The 15,603-nt window shown below is 37.6% G+C and overlaps 1 protein-coding gene across 4 annotated transcripts in view; it reads right to left on the reverse strand.

Annotated features, from left to right (window-relative positions):
* HECTD4 (HECT domain E3 ubiquitin protein ligase 4) overlaps positions 1-15,603 on the reverse strand; it is a 177,806-nt gene that overhangs the window by 77,538 nt on the left and 84,665 nt on the right. For 2 of the 4 annotated variants that reach the window (XM_031948612.1, XM_031948611.1), the window contains exons 9-18: positions 13,630-13,788; positions 12,546-12,659; positions 10,895-11,035; positions 9,477-9,709; positions 8,907-9,052; positions 5,827-5,897; positions 5,024-5,129; positions 3,849-3,969; positions 2,890-3,018; positions 737-861 (exon numbers count right to left, since the gene is read on the reverse strand). In XM_031948612.1, coding sequence (XP_031804472.1) covers positions 737-861; positions 2,890-3,018; positions 3,849-3,969; positions 5,024-5,129; positions 5,827-5,897; positions 8,907-9,052; positions 9,477-9,709; positions 10,895-11,035; positions 12,546-12,659; positions 13,630-13,788 — 1,345 coding nt within the window. Of the gene's footprint in view, positions 1-736; positions 862-2,889; positions 3,019-3,848; positions 3,970-5,023; positions 5,130-5,826; positions 5,898-8,906; positions 9,053-9,476; positions 9,710-10,894; positions 11,036-12,545; positions 12,660-13,629; positions 13,792-15,603 lie in introns of all 4 variants that reach the window. The other 2 variants (XM_031948613.1, XM_031948610.1) reach the window with 2 other exon arrangements.

A 15,603-nucleotide genomic window follows, 5' to 3' on the forward strand; every position in this document is an offset into this window, starting at 1 on the left:
GTTTTAGAAATCTCTTCCAACTCTGAGATTTCATAGTAATTTCTACCCCAGAAAGAGGCAACAGAGGAGGACTTTAATGAAGAAACAGAACCCTTTTAAGGGGAAATAAGAGAAAGATATGAAGAGAGGGCTGAGGCCAAGCAGCAGGGAGAAGAAGCTAGTGTAGCTTTTCCCCAAAGAGAATGATCCCTGAAGGGAATTTGGAGGATGGTGGCCCTTCAGGTATGACGCCATAGGGACATATTTCCCACCATAGGGTGGGAAAGGGAGGAGATGGGAAGGTGAAGGATTTGATTTCCATTACAGATATGACGCTGTGAACCACATGCCTGCTCCAGTTACCCTGAATCATGCTGGCACACTGAACCAAAGTTTCTTTTGCCTTGTTCTAGTTATAGCTCTGATTATAGACACAGAGCATGCTTCTATAGATAGTGTCAGGTGATTTTGCTGAACTTTTTCTTTTATTAAAAAGGATAGATAGTATTGGGTAGGAAGCATGTCAGGTGGCATTAAGAAACAAAAGGCACCCCCCCCCCAAAAAAAAAAAAAAGGGCACCAAGCAGTAAGAAAACAGGTTCTACTGTCTTTAGATGTAAATTCTTGCTCTTTGGGGATTTTATCGCAAAGATCACCTCTGATACACAAACAGATGATAACTGCAGTCCAGTTGGCTTTCACTCTGTAAGCCAGTCCCTCTCCCTCCTTGGACTCACTGACCCTCAGTGCTGCTCACCTCTGGTCCCGATCCGCCATGTCACTGTTCAGGAGTGCAGTTGTAACTTGTTGAAGCATTTCTAGAACTTCATCACATCCAGTAAGGATTTGGGTAGCAAGAGCCAAAATACTGGCCTTTAGCTCCTAGGTACAAAATGTCACAGAATTAGACTTAACATTCTGATGAATGCATTGACAAGTGAAAAAGAAAAATGTATGGTTCCAAATTAAATAATGTGGTGGACAGGGTCAACCCCAAGCAGAAAACTCCACTAGGACTTCAAGTGGCCACTGAATGGGGATGCCATGCCCTGGAGCGAGCACAGGCCCAGTTACTCCACATTTCACAGAGGGCACATCAAATCCCTAGAGAGGAAAGGCACTGCCCCCATCCCATCCAGCACAAGAGAACTACTGGTGGCCAGCCCAGGAACTGCACAGGTGGAAGACGGCTTTAGGTGGTGTGAGGACAGCTAAGGAGAAAAACACAACAGTGAAAGGCATATGGGTAGGGAAGGGGGACAGAAGGTGAATAAAATGAGACAGATGTACAACAGTTCTGTAACAATACAATTTAGTTTTTACTCAATGCCTTACACCCAATACACTTAAAAACAGACAAGACTCATCTGAAGGAGCAGACAGTTCATTACAGGCTATGAAAAAGTAAAAATTACTATTCTTAAGCTTATGGAAGCACTATGAGTAGATTCTGGAGAAAGAGATACAATTTTGAAACTCATGGAGATATTTTAGCTCTTTCCTATTGTCTCTCTACATAGAAATTTCTACTTTTCTCTAGAAATGCCACATTATAAGCCCTAAGTTAAAATGGTGTACACACTGGCTTTATGATTATTCTTTCAATGTATAAAAATCAAAACAGTTAAACTTTGACTCTTTTTAGATACAGAAAGAAGACTTCTTTTATGTTAAGAATTTCATCAGCCTTAACTTTAAAAGAAAATGTAGTGTTGATGACCGTATCATAACTGTGAGTGATTATTATCTGCATTCTGACTTCTTGTTGTTTGGGAGAGTTGACCAAAATTGGTTTTAAAAGTGTTGAATGCAGTTTAATACATCCAATCCCCAAGCCCTAAATGTTACAAAGACAAATATAGGCTACTTCTTAATGCTGACTGCATTTCTATCGTGAGATTTCTTTGAAAGGAAAAAAAATGTACAATGAAAAAAAAATTAGATTCTAAGGCAGCAATCTATAATACAACTGCTTCTAATTTTTACTCAAATTCTAGTTAGAAGGGAAAATCTCCCCATATGCAAATTAATGTGACAAGATAAAGTGGTACTGATATATGATTTACATGGAATTTACATCAAAATTCATTCAACAGAAATTAAAAGCAGGGACACTGTAAGAACTTTTACCCTAAATTTTCCAAGATATTATTGGAGGGATCATTTATTTTTGGGAGGAGGGAGAAATTTATCTAAGTCAATAATTTTTAGAATTGAACATATTAGTTACCTAGTTCCTAAAACTTTCCCAAATGATAAAACTTGACATAAAGATGCCAACAAAAGGTCCAAGCACCTGGTGAAATGATCTAATTACTGCAATAACAATCTATGGCTTATTCAAATTGCTATTTTAGGACAAATGACTGAATATTTTTTTAGTCGACAATTTCTAGAAAATAATTACAGAAAAGTTGAGATGAATTATGAGTTCAGAAAAAAAAAAAACAAACAAATGACTTAACAGAGATCATGAAAAGGAAGCTAAGCATCCTTTGCAACAAAGGCACCTGCATTATAAGAGGACAGGATACAAACAAACTTCTCCAATGTTTCATGTCTACAACGTCTCTCTCCCAGCCTGACTAGTGTACGTGACTTTCAGGGGTATGGGACATCACCTATAAAGCCCAGGATTTTTCTGTATCTTTCTATGCTCCTGGAAAGAAGGGGAAGGTAGGAATAATCAGAGGGGGCAAATGGGATGCTACATGACGACAAGATCACAAATACATTGGCGTTTGAGCAACAGCATGAAAACCTCTGTGATGAGCGAGGCACTATTATACTCTTGTGAGAAATGCATGGACATGGTAAGATTGGCCACTGAGTCAAACAGAGATATGCAGCCACTTAAGCAGTGCCCTACACACTGGAGAAAGCCTCATTAGAATAAAGCTTGGTGTTTACCTGTACCTTCAATGTCTCTCCCTGCAAGGAACTGTCACTGTCATCGTTTTCATCAGGCTTAATCAAAACCGTGTTACTGAGAAGGTGGTTCTGTACTGCCATCAGATAGCGCAGGCAGGAGGAAGCAGCCTTTAATACAAATAAGGGCAACTGGAATGAGCTAAATGCTACTGAAAACACAGAAGATGCAAAATCCTTTAGAAAAGTTCAGACAAGCAAGGGAGAGAAGGGTAACATACAAGACCAATCCCGAATCACTTGTTTAAATGAGTCAGTGTGCTGACACCACTAAGATGCCAAACCTCCTCCAGCCACTGCTGACATCTCATGCTATCCCTGCTCCAACCACTCAGTACAATTAACTGACTTCAGCCATGCAGGCCTGGTGTGGAGATGCCCTCCACAGCTCCAGATGATCGTTTATCCCAGGAGGCACCTGGCCCAGTGGGGCTGAGTGAGCGGTCCCCACCTCCCAAGCAGGAGGTATGGAGCTGGCCTTCCACACAAGGGTTCCGGCTCACCAGCCCTTAAAATCATGCTGCTGCATGTCACGTGTCCCCTTTTCCTGCTGTCTTCCTGATTGGTCCCTCCCTGCTTCCCCTCATCACCAAAGACATCGGGCCTTGTGATCCCGTTTCCTTTGGCCAAGAAGACCGGGTTCCTTTGGGTGGTGACACCAAATTAAAAACCTGCCTCTTAAAGCAGGAAAAGCTCATTAATGAGCAAAGAGGAACAACACCCACCCTTGAACCAACTGTCTGCCACCAAACTGGGGGTTTCAGGCAAGAGACAAGACAAGAGAGTTGGAAGAAATGGGTGCTCCCTGACCTAAGCAAAATGTTCTCATTCAATGACAGTCAACGCCTGCTGTTAACCCCTATCACTTTATGAGAACTGAGGTAGAACCGAGAGAAGACAGCTCAAGAGAACCCTGCTTTCATGAAATGCAATTTACTTACAGGCACCGTTGAAAGAAGTCTTTGAAAATCATCTTTAGAGACTGTTTGGCACTTGGTGATTAAGATACAGGATTCCCGAACAACAATCTTCAGAATGTAGTGCAAAAGTTCATCATTTAGTCTTTAAAATGTAGGAAAAACGTAACAGTAAAATGTCGATGGCTTATCAGTTCAGAGACACATTTCACACAATTGGTAAGCCCTGAGAAACCACATTGCAGGGTAAAAAAGACTCATTTAACTGACCTTACAACCAAGTTGTCAAACCAACACACATGGCAAAGGCACCAAGAGGAAAGAAATATGTAGCACCAAATAGAGGTGGTTCCCTTGTCCTAGGCTAGGGCACTGTCCTCAACAAGGTAAATCAGAGGCCGGCCACGACGGCCCACAGGTCAAATCCCAGTCTCTACCTGTTGTGTATGGACTGTAAGCCAACAATGGTTTTTACATTTTAAAATCAAGTTTCACTGACGGCTGTGCAAACACAGGTGCGGCCACATTTACTAATGCTGGCAATACTTTGTTGACTTCTGCTGTAAATGATAGAAAAACCTAGAGTTCTGCAATAACATCAAGACCAAGGGGCCAGAGATGCACCTGTGATTTCTTAATAGACAATGTCCCTTATCATTTCAGGGACATCTTGTTAATTCTGAGCCTCACTTCCTCTCCTTATAAAATGGGTGACACACTTCAGCAGTGGGATTTATAATGACCTTTCCCCATTATATTTGATGAGAAAGGAGACTAAAAGACTCATTTAACTGACCTTACAACCAAGTAAATGCTCATTTACTTTTAAATACAAGTCGTACAAGTCCTTAAGCTAAGCTAGAATCCAGTCCACACCCCTCATTTCATAGTTGAGAAGAATGGAGGAACCTCAATAAGGGATAAAGACTTAACTCCAATAACACAGTCCCATTTTGGCACAGGTAGGCTAGAATTTTCCTGTCTTTGAGTCTAAGGCTACACCAATCCATATGGCAAAAAGGGGGAATGATTTAATTAACTCTAAATTCTTATTAAGAATCTGAATAGGGAAAAGCATAAAAAATGTCCAAATTCACTTAATGCTAGAGTCCATGCTATAACTGACATCCAGCCAAGTGCTGATGAAGCACATTTTGAGATTAACCCATGATTACTAATGAACAGCACAGCTGCATCACCTGTAATGATCATCTTCATCACTACCAAAGCGATTGTTTTGAAGTTGTTCGGCCAAATTGGTCAGGATCACATCCCGCAGCTGGGAAAGCCCAGTGTTTCTCTCTCCTGTGATAAGACAAAGGTTTATGATATATTCCAGAAACCTGACTCACTGGAAAATAACTTGGGGACAACAGTTTAAATGTCCTAAGTGTTCTTCCCAGAACGTTAGTTGCTACTGTCACTCATTCTGCTGTCCAGCTTATCTGTATCCTAACTACAAAGACTCCATGAGTTATATGACTTCTGTTCCTCCATATCTTTCTATGACTTAGGTAACAAGTTCAATTCAGGAGGGCACTTCTGTAGCTCTAACTTCAGTCTGAATGCTAACATGAAAAAGCCTGAGACTCAGAAAAGCATCTTACATAATGACATGTACAACCTTTCCTAACAACCCTGTGAGACAAGAAACTGAGGCTGAGAAAGAATAAACAGGTTGTCCAAGGTCCTGGGTCTGTTCTAAGTGTACAAGGCAGGATTTGGGTACAGTAAAAAGGTCTCTGAGATTCTAAGAAACAAGTTAACCTTGAATACTCCATTTTCTTCCAGGTTCATAGATGACTAATGGGAGGCAGAGAAAAGAATCTCTAATGACTCTCCAGTTGTAACCTCTCTCCTAATTTGATTCAAAAGCACAAATAAAACCTCTTTGTGGATGGCACTCTTCCTGACAATAAGGATATATATATAAAAGCTTCTGCCTTCAAAGACCTCCTATCCAAGGTCAAGTCTTGAAATGTCACCTGAAGATTGTTCTCACCTTCTGTTAAAACCAGTTTAAGTAAATTATTCATTTCAACTTCTCCTGGGTAAAGAATAGTCAATCCAGAGCTAAAAGGAGAGAAAACAAAAAATGAGTTTTTGAACATGTTCTAGGTAGAAACAAAGCAACTCCTTCCAAGAAGAGTTCTAAACAACCATTTTCACTTAAAAAAAAATTCATTTCTTATCCTGCCAGAAATTTTACAAAAAGAAGTTAGTTTACCTTATGCAACCTGAATAAATGAACCTGTATTTACTGCACAAATAGTGATGATCTCTTTCTTTGTCCATTTTGTGAGTTCCCCAATATTTAGCTTATGCAGACATATATCACTAAATAGAGCAGTTTATTGTGCATTTAAAAGGTGGCAGAAATTGCCTAAATATGTGATTATAGGATTTACAAAAGAAAGAAAGAGCTCCAAGATTATCCACTTTATCACACGAAGAGGCAGTGTAATATGAGAGAAAGAGTGTTTAGTTGAGAGCCAGAAGACCTGAGTTTAAATCTCTATTCTGATCCTTAACAACTATGTTACTGTGTTGGCTTAACTTCTCTGACTCTATGTTGGCTCATCTACAAAAAAAAAAAAAACGATAATACTTGTACTTTCTATCTTAGGAGTTGTTGAGAAAAAGTGTTTTGTAAATTTAAGGGCTCAATTTTTAAAAAAGGACAGTGAAACTTTCATTTTATAGGTATGGAACAGGCCAGCAATATGAGTGCCAATGCTCATGGCTGAATAGTCCCACTTTCTAAGTGTAAAAGAAGATTCGGTCTTAAAAATTAATATCAGAATAACTATAAAATTGAGCATTTTATGAACAATCATAGTGGGCAATATTCCCCTTCCTCCTAGACCCTTCAAGAAAAAAAAAAAAAAAGATGAAAGCACCACTGTGGCCACTAGCTACTCCATTAGAGGAAGATGATCTTCAAAGAACTTATCTTCCTTGAACTCTTTCCTTACTCTTTATCATGGGACAGAACCATGTAGACAAAAAAGGATGACAAGGCAAATAACATTAGGCCTTAGTGTATCTTAAATTTCTTTTATCCAAGCACATCTATCTGTAAATACAGATATTAACAACAACAAAAACCTGGAAATGCTTACTTTAGAGATAAACACACACACAAGGATATATATGCCAATACTTCAAAAACTAAGAAATTCATTGATGTGGGAATACTCTCCATTGATGCAAATTGCAATCTGTAAAAAACTCAAAATATAAAAGAACTCTCTGGGGCTCAGAGAAGCAGATCACACAAAAGGCAAACAGGATGAGAGTCCAGGCCCTTCTGACATCAGGGCCAGAGCCTTCATTACTAGGTCCCACCAGGCCTTCCTCTCTCCATTCTTACATGGTGCCTGTTATGACATATTCTCCATAAATGAAAGACTATGGACTCCAGTGTGGGGACTTAATCATTTTAATACATTTCAAAGTGAACAAACCACTGCAAAGAAGATATCTGACCCTATCTAGGCAATACTGGGCTGCATATTTATCAAAAACAAAAGTGCCACCCAAGTGTATAAACCCCTAAATCGCCAGGGGACTAAAGCCAACAACTAAGGACATAACTCTGGGGAAAGGGATAAAAAAATGGAAATCTAATGTTGTAGAACAAATCTAACTAGATTTTTTAAATGAACACAAAAAACTGCTGATGACTTAGAGAACACCAGATCCTGCAGGGCTGTCTGTCCTGTCTTGATATTCTATGATAAGAAGGAACAGTGTGAGAAATTTTGTCTCTGATCTCAGACCACTTCCCATCTGTGAGGAGACTCTCTCGAATTGTGTATTATTGGGAGCTGCTCTGTTACCTTTCCTTCCCATCCTCATCCCCACCTCCATTTCTTAAAATATAAATATGGGATACCATTCAGATGTGGATTATAGTATATGACATCAGAGACCCATTCCAACTCCTGAGATTCTGTGACACTATCTTTCCCTTGTTCCTCTTCTCTGCTCTTCCATCAAAAAGCAAAGAAGCTTGAGTTTGTTTAAAAAATCTCTCATCATGCCGAGGCATTTGGTCAGCTATTCAGTGCCTGGATGAAATTTCATAAAGGCTTTCAAGGATCTTTCTAGAGAGGAATCTCACAATACACAAGAGTCAGAAGACTGAGAATACTTTGTGGAATACTTTGGAAATATGCCTTGGGTATTATTGGGTACAAACACATTCAAAAAGAAATTCACTAACATATCTCCCATTTCTAGAGCATTTCTGAATTTGCCAAGTGTTTTCTTCACAACAAGATGGTGTAAAGAATTTTACTATTCTATGTACTATCTGAACTGGAAAAAGACCTTAGGGATTACAGTCTAATCTATTCATTTTTAGGTAGGAGGAAAGTAACAGTGAAAATCTGGAAAAAATTGAAATGTCCCATTGCTGAGAAGCAGTTAAACAAATTGTAGTCCCTCAATATATTGAATTACTATATTGTCTTAAAGAAGGACAATAAAAGAAACATGTGGGATAAAGCAAATCCAATAAGAAATTAATACAGAATGGAAAAAGTAGACCCAGAAAAATATGAACAAGGACTAGAAGCATGTAAAACTATGCATACTTTTATGTGAACACAATATCATTGGGGATTATAAGGAGTATTGAATGGGTTATAGGTAAACTGTTATTGATAGCTATATGATCAAGTATGATTTTGTTTATAAAATTGATAATTACAAAGCAACTGGAAAAAATACCTTAAGAGATCAAAGAGCCACATGCAAATGAAGCTCTGTCTTCTGTCTTACTCCCTGATAGATACTTTAGCAAATCAGGAAAGCATCCATGCTGGAACAACTGAAATAAATACCTTTCTCAAGGTCCCCCAAAAGCAGACTTCAAGATCCCCATTATAAACAATCCAATATACATGCCCTCCCAAATTAAGTTATATCTTACATAGACAATGGAAGTTCCAAAGCATCATTCAACAACTGAATTGGGGGATAAGACATACCTCTAATTCTAAACAGCAGGGGAATTCTAATGCATCTTGAGAGAACCATGTATGAAGAGCACTAAGAAAATCCACTTCAGTTTACCTGATGGCAAGACAGACTTCCTTTTGTATTTCAGGGCAAATCTGGTCTTTCGGGGCCATCAACAATTGCCACAGCAGAAGTCCTGAGCGTCGAATGATGTCTCGGTTCCTTTCGGTTTGTGGGCTGAAGAAAAACTTAAACACCACCTACAGAAACATAAGAATTTAATCTAAAAATACTCTCTCCATTGAGGTCATAGGGAGAGTTCGATGTTCTGATTTTTAAAAGCACATGGAAGGGGCTCCGTGAGTTCATTTCCAAAATATTTAAAATTACAATTACAGCTCATGTAGCAATAATGCTCTGAATAAGACAAGAATTCTAATTGAGGATTAAAATGTAGCACAGAACCATATGGCCTTTATTATATTTTTTTTCTTTCCAATATAACACAAGAATCTTTTGGTAACCAATAGCTTCAGTATCAAAAATTTTAAAACGAAGTCATGAATGTTTCAAACTACCTTAATAAATTGGCTAAAAAATCAGTGGAGTTTAAATTTGCTTTTCTATTGGCTAAAAATTTCTGGAATCCCTTTCCCAGTGTTTATCTGAAACTTAGATATTCACCTGAAAGACAACAAGAATGCAGCGTATAATACAAGTATCTCCATTGACCATGGCTTTCTCCATAATGTCACAAATACTGCTAAGATGGTGTGCTTCGATTGGATGCTGCTTGCCCAGAAAGTTTGTAATTGGCAGACTGGTATTGGTTGCAAGAAGATTGAGTTGATGGATGCACATGGCACCAACATGGTGCAATAACTGATTTATAACCTCATTTGTGGTTATAGCCTCACCTAGAAAGTTAAAAACAGAGTAGGAAGAAATATTCAACATACAAAGGCATGAGATACAAATGACCTATACATATATACAAATAGCCACTATAGCTAGCCCCCACCCCCTCACTATCTCTCTCACATGCTGTTACTGGTGCATGCCTGATCTTAAAAAATTTTTTGGAGCTTATAGAGTTCCTCCCTTTGAAATCAGAGGAATAGAAGTAGCAAAAAGGCTTGAAAAGTAAGAAAAGCTTAAGAGAGCTGCTTGACCCAGGGAAAGGGAAATGGGGGACAAGGGGTGGGTGACAAGGGATGAGGGATGAGGTAAAGGGACAGACTCACAAGCAGTACCAGCTTGCCTCTATTGATGGCTCCACTGTCTAAAAATATCTTCCCCCACATTTTATGGATTTGCCATTCTTTCTTAGACTAATGAATTTCCTCAATTTAAGATTTTCTTGAGTTCACTCCACCTTCATTCATTCAACAAACACTGATTAAGTGATGAGGGTACACAGAGCACTGTGCTAGGCACTGGAGGAGACACAAAATTTAGATAAATGGTCTCTGCTCTCAAAGCTTATAGGAGAGGGAACAAGCATAAATACAAATAACTCTACTTCATGATAACTGCATTAAAGAGGGCAGGATAAAGCCACCTTTAAAAGATAGGAATTAGAAGACATTCCTGGCACAGATAATACCGTGAGTAATGGCAGGGAAGCCAGAAGCCACAGAGAATGTTCAAGGAATAGAGAGTAGTGTCCAGTTTGTCTGGAGTACAGGGTAAATGGAGGGAATAATCTGAGTAAGTCAACATTAACAACCCAAGCAGCACTATCTGAAGTCTTGTTTATTCCCACCCTTCTCCCTTTCATTTAATGCCTTCTTTTCCCAACCACTTTGTATAACTGTCTTTCATTTATTTGCATTTATTCTATGGATACTCTTATATGTCCATGTTGCCTTTTCCAATAGAATGTAAAGTTCATGAAAACAGGGACTGTTTTATTTTTTATCTCTGAGTTAATCTACAGTTCTGGTTTACAAAAGATATTTAATAAATGTTCAATGATTGTCTAATTGGTTGAATTGAGTTTAACCAGATCTCTTCCCTCCCACCTATTCACTGACATTTCTGTAATTTCTAAAATTTTAATAGCACAATCTCAGGCTAATACAGTTATCACTGTTGCTCACCTTTTGGCTCAGTAATGATGTGGCTAACTCCAAGTCTTTGACATACATAATGGAAAGCTTGATTTCCAGGATTGCACCACTGGTCAATATAGTCATTAGAACATGTCCATATCATGTTATTCACTGTGTCATAACAAGCACCTGAAGAATAAAATTGATTTAAATCACCTTGCTATCTTCCATATTTTTTTTTTCAGTTTTTCCCCCTATTTATTCAAATTCATTACTTCCTAAGAACCAAGATTTTTCTAATGTTGGGAGCTCCTACTATCAAAACGGATGCATCACTTCTACTGTTAAAAATTTTTATGAGTTGCTATGGACAAGCTTCTGGTAAAGTTTCTCCACACTTTGGTGGAATTTTTCTTAGATAAAAGACAATAGAGGAGCTATTAGACTCCATGTCTTTTGACAGAGCCTTCAAAAACCTAGGGTCACCTCCATACCACAATGAGGAACAGAGAGTAGGATTTTCCATGAAGTTCCTCTTATTAAGCACTTCAAAAATGAAAATAATGAAAAGGAGAAGTTTAATGCTGCTAATATGTATCTTTTATGGACAGAAAGTTAATCATCTGGGTATGGTATTATTCCTGCCCTTCAACCTGAAATTTTTTATGAAAAGTTTACATTATCTGTTTTTTCAAGTTATGCAGATAATTAAAATCAAAAGATAGTTCAAGCTATGACATAATATGCTTATGTCATAATAGCTTAAATTATAGAGGAAAATCATAGATTCCCAGTCCTTCAAATTTCACCTGTGTTGGATTTTTTCACGTGGTTTCTTTCTAAGGAATGGCAGAAATTCACCTTAATGGTTTTCCTTTACAGAGAAAGTATAAAGAATTTTTAAAGGGAACATAAAAGAGAATTTCTGCCAATGTATATTATACTGAATCCAACTATGACATAAGAAGAATTCAATGACTCATATAGGTAAAGTACTATTGAATCTGCTCTTGAGTTTAATTAATGAAAGGCAGTGTGCTATACGAATCAGAAGGCTGATTCTTCTTCTAGTTCTACAATTTAATCCTAATGTTAACCTGGAATAAAAGTCTCAAGATGAAGATAATATTAATGGCCTAATTCCTAATTCCATTTAAATACAGACAAGAAAACTGAGAAATCAAAATCCCATTTATGCAATGATTTGCTTCAACAGAAATTGGCCAGAACTTATAAGAGAAGTTTATGAATCTAATGAGTTTCTTGTAGGAATGTCTTGCATTAATTTCTTTTTTTGTTTTGTTTATATTATTCTATTATATCACATTATTTATACAATTACAAATTACTTTCCATACTTATGCTTATTCCACATATATATATATATATATACATAAGTATTCCATACTTATACCAATTCAAACCTCCACTTTTTTTTTCATATTTTTTTTAAATTAAAGCTTTTCATTTTTCAAATCATATGCATGGATAATTCTGCAACATTATCCTTGCAAAACTTTGTGTTCCAGTTTTTCTCCCCTTTCCCACTGCCCTCCCCTAGATGGCAAGTAGTCCCATATATGTTAAACATGGTAGAAATATATGTTAAATCCAATATATGCATACATATTTATACAATTATCTTTTTGTATAAGAAAAATCAAATAAAACCAGAAAAAAAATTGCATTAATTTCTTACCCAGCCCTGGCACAAGAGCACCACGTCCAAGTGAGCTCCCAGCAGCATCAATAAGGTCTGCACGGCTTGTGAACTGACCATCCGAAATGTTATACACCAAGCTAGATGCCAGAACTTCAGAAACAATTAAAAAAACCCAAAATACTTTACTTTAATGCAACTTTTGGAGACTCAATTAGGAAATTTTAAACTTCAAACTTTCAACTATACAGTGAAGAAATGTACACTTTCACTACTGAAAAAAAAAATCTATCTTCATTTGTTATAGATCTATAGATAAAGATTTTGAGAATAAAAGCATTCTACATTTAGAATGCCATGTATCAATGATTAAGTCCAAAAAATAGTGATGTGACAGTGGCTACAGGCTAATTGGCTGAAAAACTTGGGAGTCATCTGTACTTCCCTTTCCTTCCCTACACTTCACTGACAAAATCCTTTCCCACTGTTGCTTGAATTGGTGTTGCTCTATTCCCACTGTTACTAGCCCAGTGTAGGCCCTAATGTTCTCACATATATACTACTGTTTTAACTGATCATCAAACTTCCCATTTCTCTTCTCCATTCCATACTGGGGATAAGATATTGCATATATTATCAGATACTATTTAGTGATGGATTAAGTTCACTGAATCACTTCCCCCCCACACACACACTCTTTTTCATTGTTAAGTATAAGAGAAAGCTCACTGGATTGGCAGAGTATATTTTTGGAAATGAATATAATGTAAACTCAAAATTATCAATAAAAAAAGAAAAAATTTATATACATCTGCATGTATCAAAAACAGCAAGAGATTATGCTGATCACCTTCTTACGGGGGTAATTTCTTTGTGAGAATTACTTTGAGAAGATAAAATACTAAATAACAGACAGTAACAGCTCACGAAGAGGGCCCTTTCCATGGATTAGTACAAGTCATTTTAGGTAATCAAGAAAGAAAAGTTTCAAGTTTTTAAAATTCATTTCAAGGGGATTAGGAAAAAGGACCAGGAGCCCACCAAAAGTAAATGAAGCAGTTATCAAAGATGGATATAAAAAGAACCTCCCTTCCCTAAAGACAAATGGAAGAAACTCACTTACTTTTTAAAGATGAAAGACCACTTGTTCCACCAAAGAGTGAGCGGGTTGCAGAGCTGCCTGAGCCCCCAGGGGGAGGAACTAGCATCACCAGGTATGTGCCACATGTATATATAGGTGTCTTCCTTAACATTTTCAGCGGTAGCCCACAACTAGTATTTGCTGCTGAAAAAAATGTAAATGCTTTAGAAGAAACTATAATTTAATTAACAAAATAGATAATTAAAGTGTAATACAGTGCCCCATTTCAGAAACAAGGAGATGATTAGGTTAGGAAAAATATAAAGAAACAAAAAACTGGGGGAAAAATTAATTTATTTGGCTCAATTTCCTCACTTATTATCATTCTAAATCCCAGTATTTTTTAAAATTAAAGTTAATTTATTTTTAATACTCATTGTTTTATGAATCATATTGGAAGAGAAAAATCAGAGCAAAAGGGAAAAACCATGGGAAAGATTAAAAAACAGAAAAAAAAAAGACATGAGCATAATATTTATTGATTTATATTCATTCTCCTTGGTTCTTTTTCTGGATGCAGATAGCATTTTCTATCCCAAGTCTACTGAATCCCAGAATTTTTCTTTTGTGTTCCTTCAACAGTTTTTCCAAAAGAGGAATTTTAAAAGCAGCCAAAACTAAAACTAAAATAAATGTTACTTGTTATCAAAAATATTTCAGGTAAAACCCTCAGAGATTGATGTATATAGTCAGTGTTTCTATTTGACTCCAATAGTCCTACAAATGCAGCCCATCCCTCATTTTTCTACTTAACTATAAGATTGTATTACAAAGTGCTCATTGAATGTCTCCATCTGGAAATCACAAAGACACATCAAATAACATTCCCAAGTTTCCTATTCCATCCCATTCTTAATAACCTCGCTATTACAAAGGATACCATCTTTCTTGCATTCCACAGGCCTGAATTCTCAGAGCCATATCATATTCTTCACTGCCCCTTTCCTCACACATCCAATCTATGGCCATATCTTATCAATTCTCTCGTCCCAATGTCTCTCACATCTGTCTGTTTCTCTTGATCTGCAAAGCCAGTGACTTAACACAGGCCTTCAGCACTTCTCTCCTGGGCTATCATAAGAACCCCCTCCTTCATTTCTCTAAATCCATTCTTTTCCCTCTCCAATTCATCCCCCAACAGAGTTGGCAAATGAATATTTCTAAAGCAGAAAGCTGACCATGTTACCCTCCTGCTTCAGATGCTTCTTGTGTCTAAGATAAAATACATATTCCTCTGTTAGACATTTAAAACCCTTCACAACATGACTCCATTCTGTTCTTCCAGGTGAGGACTGCTCCCCTTTTGCCCCCAATCTCTTGAAACCTGTAGTCCCCTCTGGGCTCAGCTCCAGGACCATCTGCTGCATGAAGTCCTTCAGATTATTACATGTTTTATTACTCTCCCCAACAATGAAATCACTGTGTCTAGGTACATAGCATTTTCTCTCCCATGGAATTCAAGATGCTTGAAGGCAGGCACTGGAGGTTTTGTAACCCCAGGACCTGGCACATGACTTCATTTTTTTTTGTGGTGATTTCACTGGCAGAGGGCAACTGCCCGTGAATGAATTTTCTCTACTAAAGGAGATCAAACAAATGCTGTGTAACCTGCATTTTTATTGAGCTGAGAGGTGACACAGGTTAAAGGACTTTTCCAGGGTCACATAGCCAGATCCAAGTCTTTTCTCTATGATGTCATACTACTACGTGGTCTGGCACATAGTAAGGCTGCTGGATGAACTGGATGGAAAGCACCATGATTTTGTGTACACGTACACACACACACACACACACACACACACACACACACAAAGTACCTTGGCAGGCTCCAAGCTCCACACAACTTCTTGAAGTATGCTCAGGAAGTACAATGGGCAAACCAAAAGATGAGGCTTTCTAAACTTATGGGCTGGGCCTTGGGCATAGTGGCTGAGAACTTTGGATATATACTATGAT

Source organism: Sarcophilus harrisii, chromosome 1 (assembly GCF_902635505.1).
Source record: "Sarcophilus harrisii chromosome 1, mSarHar1.11, whole genome shotgun sequence".
Classification (NCBI taxonomy): Eukaryota; Metazoa; Chordata; class Mammalia; order Dasyuromorphia; family Dasyuridae; genus Sarcophilus; species Sarcophilus harrisii.